Raw genomic sequence first — 16,320 nt, 5'->3', positions numbered from 1 at the left:
TTCGGGTCACATTTTATAATATAAAGAACGCAATACTAAAATTACAGTGTTACTAAGGCACATAATTCAGATTTAAAGCACTAGAAACCTTAGGCTTCACGCTTTATTATGTTAACTTAACATTATTAAGGATTTATCACAGCACTGTATTTGGCACAATTCAAGGTCCAGGTAGCCACTATTTACTTTTATTTAATTTTAAATAACAATTTTTAACAACACAATTATCTATTAATTATTAAAAAATAAAAATATGCTATAACGTTTAACAAAACTTTAGTTTTTTCTATACTGTATGTTAATTGAAGGTTTATATTAAATACCCCACTGGGAATTGGAATGATACCGTGATCGTTAGTCTTACTAAAACATGCAACAACTCTCGTACGCCGACGGAATCATTTACTTTCCCTGGCAATGACGTCATTCCTTATTAGATATCGCGCGCCAACTGCTACGGAATTAGCAATCAAAATATTATTCATTAAGTTCATGTTATGTTATTGTTTCTTATAAATGTTTGTAATATTTTGAAAGGCGCGTATAAAAATCGCGGAAACCAAAAGTCTGTCATTTTAAAACAATTTTAAAAAGTCGGCAGTAATTTTAAATAACTAAAGAAAAATGTAAACACAGATAAATATTAAGGTTCACTGAACGTTTCTACGAACGTAGTATAAGGTTCACTGAACTTTTTTATGTTATTTCATATCCCCGTTGTTTAAGATAGGCTAGTATGCTCAAAAAAGCAACTAAGGCATGTAAATAAACAATTTTTGAATAGCAATAAAATATATTTAAAAGTTTAAATTTGGCAGACATTTGAACAGTTTTAACAAATAATTTTGACTTAAGGCAGTTAGTTTATGGATATTTACAAGGTTTTTATAAATTACCAATAAAAAACAAAACCTTTAACCTAAAGTAATTCGTTCTAAATGTATTTTATAAATTCGAAAACTTTACTTTAAAAATTTTAAAGTAGCATAGCTCTTACAACGATATTTTCAATTTTTGATATTTAGAAAAATAATATTTCGTTAGCGGAAGTGATATCACATATATATAAACTGGAAACTTTATATTTTATTAAGCTATTTTCTGTATTAAAACATTTATAAGCAGTTGGGTTATGTTAACCGTGAGCAGTTATTTTTTCACATACAACTGACGTTATAAACCAAATATTATAGTAGAATTTTAGTGTTTTTTTCGGTTTAACCTGTAATTAAAGTTCCGCAATTAAATTCACGTGGGTTATTTATCGCGTGTAAAAATAGTTAAACCTGTAATACTTTTGACCTGTACTTATATAATTACAGGACGTTTTATATAAATATCAAATTAGGAAAACATCAGATATTCGAAAATATCAGATACTGCAACAGGCTATACTACTTATAACAACTTTTCGACCAGCAAACTTAATTTTTAATAAAACTATAAAGATGGCCACGAACGGTAAGTGCTATAAAGTTTAATGTAATTCTTAATTAAACGTATACTTAAGCAATAACCTAATGGCTAATTAATGGGAGTACATTAACAAGTTGTGCTGTGATGGCATATTAACTTTCGCAGAAGATTTATTGCTTGCAGTATGCCGCAAGTATTTACATTTTAGATAGCATATTTTAAGCAGGTAGGTAGTACAAAATTTTTTTTTTCCAGTGTGAAAGGCTATAGAAATATTTTTTTTCGTAGAAAATGAAATAAGTTTTAAATTACGCAATAAGATTTCTCTTTTCTAATTGACGTCGTTATCACACCATTTAAGTTAGCACAGGTTAAGTTGACATGCTTCAAAATTTAAGAAAAGTATTTCTGATTTTAATATAAAATTTCACTTTGTTTTATGTTTATGTCGACAAGAGCCACTTTAAATACGTTCTACTGCACTTAGCCAAAAAAGTTTTTAATAAGGAATGGCTTTAACATGGAGTACAAGCATTTTCAAATATACTGCACCATAGTTGAGGTTAGGTTTGTACAAAGTCCGTACAACTGAAAGGCATATTACCACTAACACTACTGTTCTCCCAATACTAAGAGTGAGGCAGGGTAATAGATCATGGATAAAGTTTGGCAAACAAGGGCTCAACTTTATTAAATAAATAGTAGCTATAGTGGTCATAGTGGTAATGTTGTTAGTTGTGTTAGTGGTAGTTTAGTAGAGAGAGAACAAGTAATATCGATTTCAATGTTGGAAATTACGTTTAATTAGTATTATCGATAAGGTATCTGGAAAATTTTATGCATTTCCAAGTAAAAATTCACAAAATTTTCGATAAAGGTTGCCTTTTTCTGATAATGAATCGCGCAAAAGGGCGATAAATTTGCAAAGCCACAACGCTTGCTATCGATAAATAACAGTTTACCAAATATTGTTGCGAATAAATAGTAAGTAGGCGAAGTTAACAGAAAATATAAGACAAAAAATCGAAAAACAAACAGACAAAAACATTAAACGAAACAAATACTGTTTTAATCTTTGTCTAAAAATGTTGATGCTCATGTTTTTGTTTAGATATAGCTTTGTCATTTCCACATAGAAAAGTTGAACCTAAAGTGGATCCTGGAAATATGTTGGAAGATTTATTTATAATAAAAGATCATCTAGGAAGGTTAAAATTATTTATATTTTATATAAAAATACTAAATGCTAGGTTTTTAATAAATTTCAACTTAACGAAATCTAGTTGTTATTCTAACACGGTTTAATTTTATTTAAAAAAACGGAATAAAAATACTGGCTTTTAAAGTTTTGTAGCCGAACCAAAATTATGTTGCAAATTTTGTCAATTTATGATTTTTATGAATTGCATTAGGTATTTTAAACAAAGCTAAGGATTGTCACCATACAAAGCCTACTACATTTTTTACGAGATGTGTTGTCGCGCTCACTATATTTAGGTGGGCCGTATTTTTTAAACAAGTTAATAGTTAGTGTACGTTGGTGGATATGTAAATATTGATTTAAAAATTTGGAATCTTGTATGTCTCATTAAAAAAACATTGAACAGATTTTACCTGTGATACCCAATTACAGGCTACAAGTTCTTTGATAACTAGGCAATAAAAATGGTTGTAAAAAATATGCTTTTTATGAATTATAATGCTATAAAATGTTATGGTAAAATTATATTAAAATTAATATTGCAGCATAAATTTTAACAATAATTAATTTGGATGATTTGAATGATAACCCTTACTTTAAAAAAACACATTTAAATAAATTTTGTTTTATTAAAATTCGCTTGACAATTTCGTTTAAATGAAATCATACAATTAAAATGACTGTAAAAACATACAACGTTGACCCAACGACTTTGTGTGTCATTTTCCAAAAGTTTAAAGCCTCGATCGTAAAATTCTAATTCAACTTACTTTATGAAATGTTCTCATGTTACCTGCACAGAACATTATGCCTCATTTTTAAAGAATAGACAACATTTTAACTTAAAATAATACTTATTAACTATCTAAACAAATTAATACCTAAATGTAGTTAGTCTTTTTGATATACAAATAATTTATTTTTTCTTCTAGCGGAAGATTTGGCAAAGTTTACTTGGTCGAGGAAAAAGAAACCGGAAAACAATTTGCAGCCAAACAATGTGCTTGCAGGAGACCAAGTCAACGAAAAGAATTTGAACTTGAAATTCAAATCATGAACGAACTGTCCCATCCTAAATTATTACATTTATATGATGCATTTTTTGGAAAAAACGACGTTACTTTAGTCCTCGAATTGTAAGTTTTAATTTTGTTTATATATTGTTATCTTTTTTTGATATTAATTTTGTAGTCTTTTGTAGTCTTGCTGCTATGCCATCGAAAATCATATGAATTTGACCGAAAGCCATATATCCAAAAGCGCCGATTTTTACACATTTGGGTTTTGCCCACATTTATATTAATCTTCCCTAGCTTTACTGATTTCTGGAAAATGTTTTTTAATATTCTGAAAAAGAGGATAACTTTAAATTTAATGGAATGTTGTTTTTGGAATTTTGGTTTTCGGCGAAATGTCATTTCGGTCAAATGGATTTTGGTAAATGAGCTGATACAAAAATTACAAAGAAAAAAATTTAAAATTTATGACATTTATATTTGTTACTTCATTTATTTATTAATAGTTATGACGTTTTTTTTAAGTTTTTGACAGTTGAATTATTAAAATACCTTAGTGCATGCAAAAAAGAACAATAAAGCATATACCGATTCAATATACAGAATTAGATATATTAAACTAATATTACCTGTTTAACTTATTCAATACAATAAATACAAAATATTTATTAAATTACTTTATAAAAATTAAATAATTTAAAGTTTGTTATCTGATTAAAATAAAATAAGACCGTTATCAGCCTAGGCATTTGCCAAATAAACCTAACAAATTATGACGTCATTCCAAAATAAAAATCGCTTAAAGCTAGTAGCTCTTCGCTACTCTAAAGGTAGATTGCGAAAACTACTGTTAAGAAGCTATAACAATAACCATGTTAATGATTTTTAGGCCATATGTAAAATAAAGAGAATACCTTTGGGAAAAATTAAATTTTGTAATGTGACGAAAACTTAGTAAAATAAGTTTATTAAATGTTACAGAGTTACTGGAGGCGAGCTATTCGAACGAATTTGCGACGAGGCGTTCGACTTAACTGAGAGCCTAGCTGTCACATATATACGACAGCTGTGTGAAGCGATTCAGTATATGCACTCTGTTAACGTACTCCACTTGGATTTAAAGGTATGCGTAACTATTTACAGATAGAACCAATTATGAAAGTAAACATATCATTGGATAGAACACAATAACATAATTCAATTAAGTTAAAGGCCTAATTTAATGCCTTTTTAAAAAGTAAGTAATTAACCTAATGTTTACAATTACTTGTGTTTATGAAATTCATATATATTTAAAAATAAACAAAGTATAACTTTCTTTAAGTTGGGTTTTTATTTATTTAGCCTGAAAATATTCTCTGTCTAAGGCCGGACAGACTTGACTTAATTAAAATAATCGACTTTGGGTTTGCACGACGCTACACCCCAAACACCCCTCTTAAAATCATGTTTGGTACTCCTGAGTTTGTTGCACCTGAAGTCGTCAATTTTGACCCACTTGGAAAGGGAACTGATGTTTGGAGCATTGGAATAATAACTTATACTTTGTAAATAAAATATATTTTTCAAAAAATTGCAATTAATGTGCAAATTATGTTTTTTAATATTTAGTATTAAACATTAAATTTTCATTTTCATATGACTGGCATTCTGGTGTAGTGGTCAAAACACTTGTCTATACTACTTTTGCTGCTTTCATGTTGTAGCACCCTTGAGTGAGGCGCTATAAACGGTATTAACTTCCGCTAAACCAATACTTATAACCAGTACCTTATAATTACCAGGCAAACATAATTAATGAAAAACTGGTAGTGTGGCGAACCGGTCATGGCGTCGGACTACGAGCCGAACGGTTTCGGGTTTGAGCCGCACCAATGCCACAATATTCGACCTTGAGCACAGCGTTTACAGATAGCTTAAACACGTCCCTACTGCACACCCATACCCGATAAAAATATCAAAAACCTATCCCCTTAAGGGGATATGAAAAAAAATATAATTAATAATAATCCTGCCAAAAGAAATTCGGGCTGGGTCGAGGCAACTGATGTTACTCTGTGCTTAGGTCGCGAAGTCAACCTTTCCACATCGAAAAATAAATGTAAAAATTCTGTAGTTTGTAATTTTTACAGTGTGTTTAAAATTCCCTTTTTTTCTTTTTGAAAGGTTGTCCGGACTCTCTCCTTTCTCTGGCGACACAGAGCAAGAAACTTTGTCCAACGTTACAGCTTGTGACGTCGATTTTGACGACGATTGTTTTGATGAAGTTAGCGATGAAGCAAAAGACTTCGTTATAAAATTATTGGCACGACAAGAAAGGTAAAATTATTGCGAATAATTTAAGGATATGTATTTTATTTGACCGACAGCGTGGTGTAGTGGAACAGCAGCGTGATGTAGTGGTAAGAACACTTGCTACACCACACATGAGGTCGTGGGTCCAATCCCCACTGATTTCATGCTGTAGCGCCCTTGAGTAAGGCGCTATAAACGGTATGAACTCCTGCTGAGCCGGCACTTAATCAGTAGTATAATTATCGGTCAATTATAATCTGTAATATCCCAAACTGCTAAAGGCAACTCGAGACTGGGTTGGAGTAACTGATGTTACTCTATGTTTAAGTCGCGCATTCGACTTTCTCACATCGAGGATAAAGATATATACAAAAAAAAGATTGTGTTAATTCTGTTATGCCACTTAGGTATTAAATTACATTTATAACAATAATTGATCAATAAAAAATAATGTTTCTTTTAAAATGTTGATTTTTATGTAAGTTGGTAACGTAATATCATTTAAATTATTTAAAGATATTGAAGACTACTTCAAAACAATAAAAATTTAAATAACAAAACCACATTTTTTAGAAAAAGACCTAGATGTGAGGACTGCTTGAAATTAGCGTGGTTAAAAGACTTGCCTGACTGCTCAACACCAAAGAAAAGTTTAAGCGTAGCTGTAGTCAACCTAAAGAAATTTGTCGCTAGACGGAAATGGATTGTAAATAAAATATACATTTTAAATTTTTTTTAACTTCGTAAGTCTAGTGGTGTGGTATGCCGGTCATGGAAACGTTTTTGGTTTAAAACCCCAAATAGAATAAGCTTCTTTGCCCTAAAACCCACGTTTAACCTACGTATATCTCAAATATGTCACAGCAGCATACCCTACTATAATAAAATTTAAACTTTTTAAATTATATAAAAGAAATATTTTTAACGTAATCATTGTATGAATTTTTATTTTAAAAATATTTTTTTCCAGAGATCAATTAACGCTGTTAGAGCAATGGGAAGATTACAAGCCGGTTTAAAAAAGGAGTCACCCACAAAAACCTGATTTGAAAAAAGAAAATTAAAATTGCAGTCAAGACGTTAATTTAATTATAAAATGAGATAAAAGAATATGATGATTACATATATTTTATAATTATTTTTACTTTGGTCTTATGATTTTAATTCTAGGTGTGAAGTATTTGTCCTCATCATGTTTTGCCCTTCATTAGTCCTATTGTATTAGTTTGTGGTTTTTAAAGAATTTTATTCTATCATTATTTTGTTTTATAAAATTGTTGTTATTATATATTAAATTAATTCAAAAGTGTAGACATCCCTTATTTGTTATTTCGCCCCAGTTTAGAGTTTTAAATATTGACATGACCTTAACCTAATGGATTTTAGCCACTTTTAAAACTTTATCCAAGGGCGCTACGACATAAGAGTAGTGGCGAACAAACCAACGACTTTTGTGAAGCATGTGAACAGGTTCACAGAAGTTAATTTGTTTTTAAAGGTTATAGCCAAGAATGTCCTTTAAGTTAAACAAATTTTAAACTCAGTCGATATAAGGCAAACAAATTGTTTAAAATACAATCCGCCATAAAAATACTAAAAGAACACGACCAAGGTCCCAAAAAGCTAAATGAAAACGGCTAAGTTGTTATATTATATTTATAAGCAAACGTTAATTTGTCCTTATAACTCCATATTAACACATCGAGTTTTATGAAAATTAATTGAAGTTATGATTTATTCTAAATATCCTATTGCAATTAGTTTTAATAAGTGTGCATACGACATTGGCACTTAGCATATTTTCATACATTCTTGCTAGTGAATTAAGATATAAATTAAGTTAACGGCTTTTGTGTCTTTAAACAGTTTTGCTCTGGGTCATACAACTTAATTTCAAATTAAAGTATATGTTGTTGTTAGTTTATATTTTAAATTCTATTAATTTTGGCCGTGTAGTTAGTCTGCAATCTTAGTTTAAAACTTTGTTCCTATAAAAACGCGAATTGACGTCACTCTAGTAGATTATGACGTCACAATCAATTACACTTCGTTTCAAAGTTATCTTTAAAGCGAGATTAGGTAAAATTGTTGAGGTTTAAAAATATTTACGGGTCTTATTACGTTATTAATTATAAATTGTTATAAATAGGGATAATAGCTATAAGTTTCTAATTGTATGCTTATTTTAATTAAATTAGGCGATTTTACATTTCCAATTAAACAGCCAAGGGTCTGGAAGTCAGGCAGTTTTAGTTACTGCCACCTACAATTCATTAAAATGTTAGGTGTACTTACATAACAAAAAAAACGATTTAAAAGTCATACTTGTAATTTAATAAACACTTTGGTTTGCCTTAACCAAAAAAATATTGTTAGCCTACATAACCAAACAAAATTGCGTTTGCGCTTACTAGGTAAAGATTTAACAGTCTGATTGTTTTTTAAGCAATTCTAACATTATTCCTAGGTTTGATTTGGCAAACAAGAATACAAATTAAACTAAAATAAACTTTTAATTAAATGAAACTCATCATAAAACTTCGAAGCGCAAAAGAAAACATCGCAAAACTATATGTTTAAGCAGCTCTTCTACCATTGTTACGTCATAATCAACTAGAGTGACGTAAATTTGCGTTCGAAATTTTTTTAGAAAAAGTGATTTTTAAACTTAAATTACAAACGATTTATAAAGATTTGAGTTATAATTTTTGGTTCGTTTTTTTTGGTGTGGCATTCTGCATGTTTTGATATAAAAATGTCAGGACAGACGAAAAAGCTGAGCCGTTCACTGTAAATTAACAACTACAGGTTACATTACCACATCAAAAATTCAGTAAGCTTTGTCCTTTTAAAGACGCCTCCAGAAAAAAGAAAGCCCGAAAATATTTTTTTTTTATTTACTTTTAATGTTCGTACACGTTAAAAATAAAATACATCTTTACAAATGAAATTGTCTTCAAGATTAAGAATTGGTGGTGGTTATTATGAACAATATCATCATCAATCAGCATTTAATTCTTTATCTTTGGTTACTGGTATATTGGAATTATCTTTATTTTCAGAAACATTCACACTTTCATCATTAAGTTTTAGTTGTGGTGGATGGCTCAATTTTCCGTATATGCTCATTGCCTACATAACATTTATAAATCGTATAATGAGGCAAATTTTTGCTAACTACACATGTTAAATGATATTTAGTAAACTTTTTACCACAAAACCAACATCACAGGATCATAAACAGACCAAAAAGGGGTATGCAAATATATATATATATATTTATTGTATATATATTTTATCCTTGATATGGGAAGGTTGAATGCGTGATCTGAACATAGAGTAACATAAGTTACTCCGACCCAGTCTCGAGTTGCCTGTGGCAGTTTGGGACATTATAGATTATAATTGCCCGAAATTTATACTGCTGATTAAGTGCTGGCTCAGCAGGAATTTATACCGTTTATAGCGCCTTACTCGAGGGCGCTACAGCATGAGAGCAGTGGGGATTGAACCCACGACCTCATGGTGCCGTAGCAAGCGTTCTTACTATTAAGTTAAATATTGAATTTTAAATTGAATTTAAAATATGTACATTAGCAATAAACTAAACTTTAAATCTGGCATTTGTTAAACTTAATTTTAAATATAATGCTGAAAAATAAATAAAATTTTAAATCTTGATTTTAACTTTTTGGCAGCTAAAAGTTGCCCTAAGATTTTAAGTTGCAAAATTTTTTGTATTAATTTATTCCTTCTGTAAAAAGGCCGACTATATGGTCCAAACATACCCAAAGCCTGGCAATAAGTTAACTTTTTTATCAAGTTTATTGTCAGATAATTAACAAGCAGTATATAGTGACTTACTTAGGTGCGCTAGAAGTTAAAAGCAGTGAAAGTCAATGAGCTAGTTTTTTTTTCTTTTTTTTTATATCACCTTAAGGTGATAGGTTTCTTTTTATTTTATTAGGGAACGATGTGCTGTTATGACGTGATTGAGCTATCAGTGAACGCCGGGCTCAAGGGCAAACAGCATGGCATTGGTGCGGCTCGAACCCGAAACCTTTCGGCTCTGAGTCCGCTGCCATGACCAGTCCATTTAATTGACTTAAAAAAGCTATTTGATTACATTAAAACACCACATGGCCACACTTTCTAGAACTTATTTCAACAATTTTTTTTTATTTAAAAAAAATAACAAAAAAATAAAAAATTAACAAAAATACCTGTGCAACCATGTTTGATACATCGCCAGTATTGCTTGGAAGTAAAATTGTGTTTCCCTCTTTGGCTAACTGACCAAACGCAGAAACATATTGTTCAGCTACGGTTAAGCTGGCAGCATTTCCTCCATTCTATATTAAAAACTATTTTTATATTAGAAGCCTTTTTTTATTTAAAGTAACTATTAATTTTATATACATTATACAAAAAATATTTAATTTTCAAGTTTATTCTTTTTCATTTTTTCTTATTCTTTTTTCGAGTTTTACTATAAAAAATACATTAATTATAAAATATAAAGGTAAAAAATAATGACCTCTTGAGTTAGTGCACTTGAAACTACAGAAATAGCATCAGCCCTTGCAGTTGCTTTTGCCAAAATAGCCTTTGCTTCACCTAATATATTGAAAATTGCATTATTATGTGGGTTGACTGCAAAACAAAATTTATTTAAAAAAATTTTTTTTGAACCTTCTGCTTGGTTGATTTTTTCTATTTTTTCCGATTCAGACGCAAGAATTTGGGATTGCTTTTTTCCTTCAGCTACATTAATATCAGCTTCCTTTTTACCTGTAACAACATTTAAAATAAGATATTACCTTACCTTAAGTTTGCACCTAAAAATAAAAAATCACATTTAAAAAAAATCGATTTTACCTTCAGATTCAAGAATGGCAGCTCTTTTTTTTCTTTCCGCCTCAACTTGCATTTGCATAGCTTCTTGTACTCGCTTAGGAACCTTAAATAAATAAACATTATTTACAAAAGTTAGATTAATAAAAAAGGAAAATAAAGGAACTTAGTTGGTACATGATTTCAAATATATTTCCTTCTCTAGGTGTCTTGAGTTGGAATCATAATAATCAAAATTTCTGTAATAGTTTTAAATTAATTCTAAAAAATAGTATATAATCATGTTCATGTTACCTGTATATCTCTGATTTCATAACGCAAACACCGTATACCCCAAGCTTTTTCAGAAGCATGATTAATTGCAATTACAATGTTTGTATTTAAAACTTCGCGCTCATGAAATATACCATCCAGGGTCAGTTTACCTGTTTGAAATTATTCTGTAAATTTGTTTTATTTCGCAATTTCATGTTAAAAAATGAAATGGATTTTCCTCTAATAGTTTTAAGTAAAATTAATACTAAACGATGTATTTTATTAAGATAATTAAACAAGAAAGATATGTTGTTAGCTTGGTTTTTTTAGACTGAGTTGTCTAGATATTGACATTAAATCATTAAACAAATGTTATGAGAAACGATTTTTTAAAAAAATTTTGACAAAATAAAAACCAATTTCCGATCTCATGGTTGTTTGGGCAAGTTGTGTAACTGCATACTCAGGATCTTCAACTCCATAACTTGTTTTATAAGGATCATCAACTCGAACATACAACACTCCATCAATATGCAAACCTACATTATCTGAAAAAATTGTGAGAATGTATTAGGAATTTATACAACAATCCAAATAATTTTTTTTATATATCTGTACACTTGATGTGAAAAGGTTCATTGCGCAACCTATACATAGAGTAACATGAGTTACCCCTACCCAGTCTTGAGTTGCCTTTGGCAGTTTGGGATTTAAGATTATAATTGCCCAATATTTATGCTGCTGTTTTAGTATTAGCTCAGCAGGAGTTTATACTGTTTATAATGCCTCTCTCAAGGGCGCTACAACATAAGAGCAGAGGGGATTAAACCCACAATCTTATGTGATGTAGCAAGTGTTTTTACCAAAAATTATGTATAGCCTTTCCTAAACAAATAAAACTTTACTAAATTAACACTATTTTGACGAAAACAAAAATATTTACAAAATTCAAGTTTTTCATATTCAATAACAATAAATAGATATATTTAAGAAGATAACATACAATAACCATGTTTAATGACTAACCTTTCGTAACTGCACTTTGTTCTGGAATTTTAATTGCTTGTTCTTTTAACAGTTGAACATACTTAATGGAGTCAACAAATGGAATTAAAAAGTTTAAGCCCTTGGACAGAAAACGGTTGTAAGTAAAAATTTTTTTATTATTTAAAAAAATTATATATATTTGTATATGTAATTAAATAAACAATTACCGGAACTAAAGTTTTATAAAATTTTCCCATTCTTTCTACAATCCATGCTTCTTGTTGGGGAACAAACAAAATTCCAAAATTTGTTGGGAGCTTTTTGTAATACAACCGTTTTTGAATTGAAAATATATGATTTTTTTTAAATAAGGTTTGATCAGCATTTGTCATAAAAGTCCTTGTTAGATTTGGTTGAAAAGTATTTTGAATACATCCCAGTACATATTTAGACGACCGTAATGCAGGACCATACATTATAAAGTTGTTACGTCATTAATTTAATCAAACTACTGCCTGAACTGCTTAATGTCTAAATGTCTAAAAAAAAATTTTTTCTAAAACATAGTACAAGATTATATAGTAAATCTTTTTTTCGCTGAATAGTGTGCAAAAAGCAAGTTCTTAGTTTTTTTTCGTTGGGACTTATTTAGGATATATATGCTTTTATTTACCCTATAACTTATGCGACATTTAATAGTGTTTATGTATCTTTATTTGTATTCCATGCGCATGGTCACATGCTTCAGTAATTTAACTCTCTTTAAAAAAAATAATAAGTTGATGTAATAGTTGCCAAATATTTTTTATATAATTTTAAAAAAAGGTGAATTTTATTAAATGGTTTTTATTTTCGGTAATAAGCCATACACACTAATAAAACATTTTAATCTCGCTTTATTAATTTTGATTTAAAATGATTAAAATTAATAAAGAAACACGTTATATTAGTATCTGTCGGAAAAAGAAACAAGACGAAATACTAACCCTTCCCACCCCCCTCCAAAAAAAAAAAAATTTAAAACAGAAAAATTATGATTTTTACAAAAATACATTTTAAGATTTTTTAAAGTAATTTTTATTCTTATTTTTATTATATAGATTTTTTACAAAAGTTTATAATAAAAATTTTTTTTTATTTTTTATCAGTTTTTTGATTCCGATTTTCCGCCTTTTAAAAACAATTGGTAGCGCAGCAACATGTAAATAAAAATATTGGTTTAGGCTACAAATAGATAAAAAAATTAGTTACAGTAAAACCAGCTTATCAGTTTTTAAAAAGGTTTATATTTTATCTCTTATGATAATCTATTAATATGTTTCCATAAGAGGTCCCGGTTTCGATTTCAACCGCTTTCTTGCTTAAACAAAAACTAGTAAAAATACAGGAATTTATAAATTGTAGAATCAAAATATCTTTATTTCTATTTTCATTGTTAGGTATTTGGGTCTCTATTAAAAATAACATTTTTAACTTGCTATCAGTCTGATATTGATACAGTAATATGTGGTTATATTTTTATCCCCACTGTATTTACCATTTGACAAGATGGCTTCCAAAAAATAACAGAATTAAATTGTAAGCATTAAAATTTTAAAGTCATATTTTTACTTCTACTAAAAAAAAACTTGTGATCTCTATTAGCTTCGCACGCCCTACATAAACAGGGTGTGTAAGCACATGTAAGTAAACAAAGAGGTTGCATAAATTAAACCCTTACCCTAACCCTCACATATTCAGTTTACCCATTAACACATGACTCGTAAAGCGGACTAAGTTATACTCATTGAAACATATTTCAACTAATTTTTAATGTCTGGTTGAACAATTGCCATACTTAGGTTATAACGCCTTGTTAAATTCGGGCGTGCGAAAGTAATAGAGATCCAAAACTTGGTTTTATTAATGTATTATAATTCTAAAAACCCCATTCCTTTTAATATATACCTTATTCAAACCACTTATTAGAAAGTTAGAGTAAGTTTACATTAACAACATTTTTGTACTAGAAATTTCTTTATACTTTAGTAATACTAGTCAAAAGCCCACCCTCTAGTCGGCATTTTAATTGTTGTAATAGGGTTGCAACTCTTAACTTATGTTGTCCAGCATACCACAAGGTCCACAAGCAGTAGTTTTTTTTTATTACACATACATATAAATATTGTTCACTAAGCTCCATTATATATAGATTTAGTTGCAAATTATATTTGGTTTTGTTCTATTTGTTTTAACATGTAATTTAAATTATTTAATTTAAACTTTCAGCTAATGACTGTAAAACTCAAATTACATATTTTTAGTCGCTTTGTGGTTTTTCTTGTATCAGTTGCTCTTTTGATTCCACAATTTATAGTTCTCAATCAACCCAAATCATCCAGAGCTTGTGACCAGCCCTTATTTAACATTTTGGTGGCCAGTATTGTTTTTCAGTTTCTTTCTACGGGTAGTTATTTACATTTCTATGTAGGGTGTCTATTTTTAATGATAAATTAAATTTGTTAATTTTTAGGCCATAAAATGTACTTTAAACATAAATGAATGAAAGTAAATTTCATCTTTTTCTGGTTAATTATTTTAAAACAATTAAAGTTGTTGTTTATAATGTGATGCAAGAAATTTTCAGACAATTGGCTTTGTAATTTTATTAAAACAGCCACACATTTTGCCAAATAGGAAATTATGCATAGCATATCTATAAAAAGTGTTTTTTTATCTATGTATATATATATATATTACTTCTGAAATTTATGTTTTTAAAATGTTGCAAATAAGTTTCATCTTAAGATTCATAAGTTACTATGCCTTTCATTAAAATTAATTAAAAAATATATTTAAATAGTTTAGAAATGTATTTTTAGCCTTTGCAGTTTTATTTTCCATTTTGGACCCTGCACCAAGATATTTAAAAATAGTTTTTCATGTGTTTGGAGTTGCCTCATTCGGACTTGGATTTTTCACATTACTATACACTTTCCAGGCTACTGCATGTGTAAGACAGTCTAGCCTTTTGTGTTTTAATTTAAATATAGTTTTTAAATTAAACTTGTTTTGTTAAAAAAATTGAATTTATTTTTTTTAAAAACCTGTTTTAAAATTTGTAGAGGGATTCTACATTGGAGTTATATTATTGGTGTTTAACAAGTTCTGTTCTCACCCTAATATGTACAGGTATTCATGTGTAGTCTATTTATTTAATGTATATTTTTACCACACCTAAATACCTAGTGCAATATAGTTTTTCAGTATAGCCAATAAATGAACATAACCTGATCTTTAGGATACTTTGTGTTAACTCTTCCCTTTTGGGTGATCAACGCTGTCAAACCTCACTCAGTTTTAAATTGGAGAATGAGAAGTGGAGTTTGCTATGAGCCAGTGTCATGTTGCTCTTGTTTTTGGCACATTTAGTCTCGTAGAAATGGAAAAACCTTTTGTTAGCAATTTGTGCATTAGCGTAGCAGAATTTAGAAATATACATTTTTTATTTTGTAAATCAGTAGACACTGTTCTTCATAAAAAGAAATTTAAATGCACTTAAAAATTAAATGTACTTCTAAAAAGATACTTTAGCTGTTAAACATCATTTTTGTAAACCAATATTTTTTCTATTTTTGCAAATTTTCACAGATGCTCACGAAAAATGTAATTTTATAATCAGTATGTAGATGCAATGATATATAAATACATTTGTGTAGTTAAAAAGTAATAAAACAGCTGGCAATGAAACTAAATTTTAAATATATTTTAATCATTTATTCACTGTTTTTTAGTTGTTATGGCCATTCAATTGTGTAATATTTTTGTTTAGTTTTTAATAAATTTGAAATTAATTAACAAATTGTTTAGTGTTTTTTCGGATCACGTATGTTGTCCAGCTCTAAACAAAACATCGTTCCGTTTACCGTAGGAGAGAATTTAGGAGGTCTGTATACCGTAGGAAAGAATTTAGAAGGACCATTGTAAAGATACAATGTGCGATCGTGTCTGCTAGTTAAGTCTGTAAACAGCATCAAACACTATACATACCCTAAATAGATATACCTATACCCCAACCCTACCTTTATATAAAATTAAAAAATAATAAATGATTGTTTCGTCTGAACTTGTGTTATAGGTTTTTAAGTAGTAAATTAGTGTCAGAGTTACGTTAAGTTATTTTTAAAGTTTTATTTTTATGATTAAAAGAGATCTTTTTTGTATTCCTTTGGTTATTATAAGTTATAATATTATATATACTTGCTTTTGTATCAAATTTTAGCCAAGCTGAAGCCATTATTTATTTATAACAAACTG

At 29.0% G+C, this 16,320-nt stretch overlaps 3 protein-coding genes across 3 annotated transcripts; 2 read left to right on the top strand and 1 right to left on the bottom strand.

Moving 5' to 3' along the window:
* Window positions 1-1,326: 1,326 nt before the first annotated feature.
* On the top strand, window positions 1,327-7,176 carry LOC145743067 (myosin light chain kinase, smooth muscle-like). The gene is made up of 8 exons (XM_082560945.1): window positions 1,327-1,461; window positions 2,528-2,624; window positions 3,550-3,753; window positions 4,615-4,756; window positions 4,978-5,180; window positions 5,800-5,952; window positions 6,502-6,634; window positions 6,899-7,176. Exons 1-8 carry the CDS (start codon window positions 1,449-1,451, stop codon window positions 6,971-6,973), a joined length of 1,020 nt encoding a protein of 339 aa, XP_082417071.1. The 5' UTR covers window positions 1,327-1,448; the 3' UTR covers window positions 6,974-7,176.
* Window positions 7,177-8,621: 1,445 nt separating this feature from the next.
* Window positions 8,622-12,613, bottom strand: LOC145741392 (stomatin-like protein 2, mitochondrial). Its single transcript, XM_082558976.1, has 9 exons — window positions 12,252-12,613; window positions 12,064-12,163; window positions 11,454-11,585; window positions 11,077-11,207; window positions 10,807-10,888; window positions 10,621-10,719; window positions 10,466-10,545; window positions 10,152-10,280; window positions 8,622-9,060 (listed from the first exon to the last, which is right to left on the bottom strand). The coding sequence occupies exons 1-9, from the start codon at window positions 12,498-12,500 to the stop codon at window positions 8,929-8,931; spliced, it is 1,134 nt and encodes a 377-aa protein (XP_082415102.1). The 5' UTR covers window positions 12,501-12,613; the 3' UTR covers window positions 8,622-8,928.
* Window positions 12,614-13,259: 646 nt separating this feature from the next.
* On the top strand, window positions 13,260-15,815 carry LOC145743044 (uncharacterized). Its single transcript, XM_082560916.1, has 5 exons — window positions 13,260-13,602; window positions 14,328-14,470; window positions 14,886-15,016; window positions 15,129-15,195; window positions 15,305-15,815. Exons 1-5 carry the CDS (start codon window positions 13,529-13,531, stop codon window positions 15,433-15,435), a joined length of 546 nt encoding a protein of 181 aa, XP_082417042.1. The 5' UTR covers window positions 13,260-13,528; the 3' UTR covers window positions 15,436-15,815.
* Window positions 15,816-16,320: the final 505 nt, after the last annotated feature.

Source organism: Corella eumyota, chromosome 2, assembly GCF_963082875.1.
Source record: "Corella eumyota chromosome 2, kaCorEumy4.1, whole genome shotgun sequence".
Taxonomy (NCBI): domain Eukaryota; kingdom Metazoa; phylum Chordata; class Ascidiacea; order Phlebobranchia; family Corellidae; genus Corella; species Corella eumyota.
The sequence above is the reverse complement of the archived record's forward strand: the minus strand, read 5'-3'. Positions and strand labels throughout refer to the sequence as shown.

What these genes read in the sequence shown, in the direction of transcription:
- LOC145743067 (XM_082560945.1), top strand. An exon ending in ATAAAAGATCATCTAGGAAG is followed by an intron (nt 2,625 to 3,549) that starts GTTAAAATTATT and finishes TTTTTCTTCTAG; the next exon opens with CGGAAGATTTGGCAAAGTTT. An exon ending in GGAATAATAACTTATACTTT is followed by an intron (nt 5,181 to 5,799) that starts GTAAATAAAATA and finishes TCTTTTTGAAAG; the next exon opens with GTTGTCCGGACTCTCTCCTT.
- LOC145741392 (XM_082558976.1), bottom strand. Translation starts at nt 12,500, where the DNA reads ATGTATGGTCCTGCATTACGGTCGTCTAAATATGTACTGGGATGTATT. An exon ending in TGCCATTCTTGAATCTGAAG is followed by an intron (nt 10,720 to 10,806) that starts GTAAAATCGATT and finishes ATGTTGTTACAG; the next exon opens with GTAAAAAGGAAGCTGATATT. An exon ending in TATCAAACATGGTTGCACAG is followed by an intron (nt 9,061 to 10,151) that starts GTATTTTTGTTA and finishes AATGTTATGTAG; the next exon opens with GCAATGAGCATATACGGAAA.
- LOC145743044 (XM_082560916.1), top strand. Translation starts at nt 13,529, where the DNA reads ATGTGGTTATATTTTTATCCCCACTGTATTTACCATTTGACAAGATGG. An exon ending in TTTTCAGTTTCTTTCTACGG is followed by an intron (nt 14,471 to 14,885) that starts GTAGTTATTTAC and finishes ATGTATTTTTAG; the next exon opens with CCTTTGCAGTTTTATTTTCC. An exon ending in TCTCACCCTAATATGTACAG is followed by an intron (nt 15,196 to 15,304) that starts GTATTCATGTGT and finishes CCTGATCTTTAG; the next exon opens with GATACTTTGTGTTAACTCTT.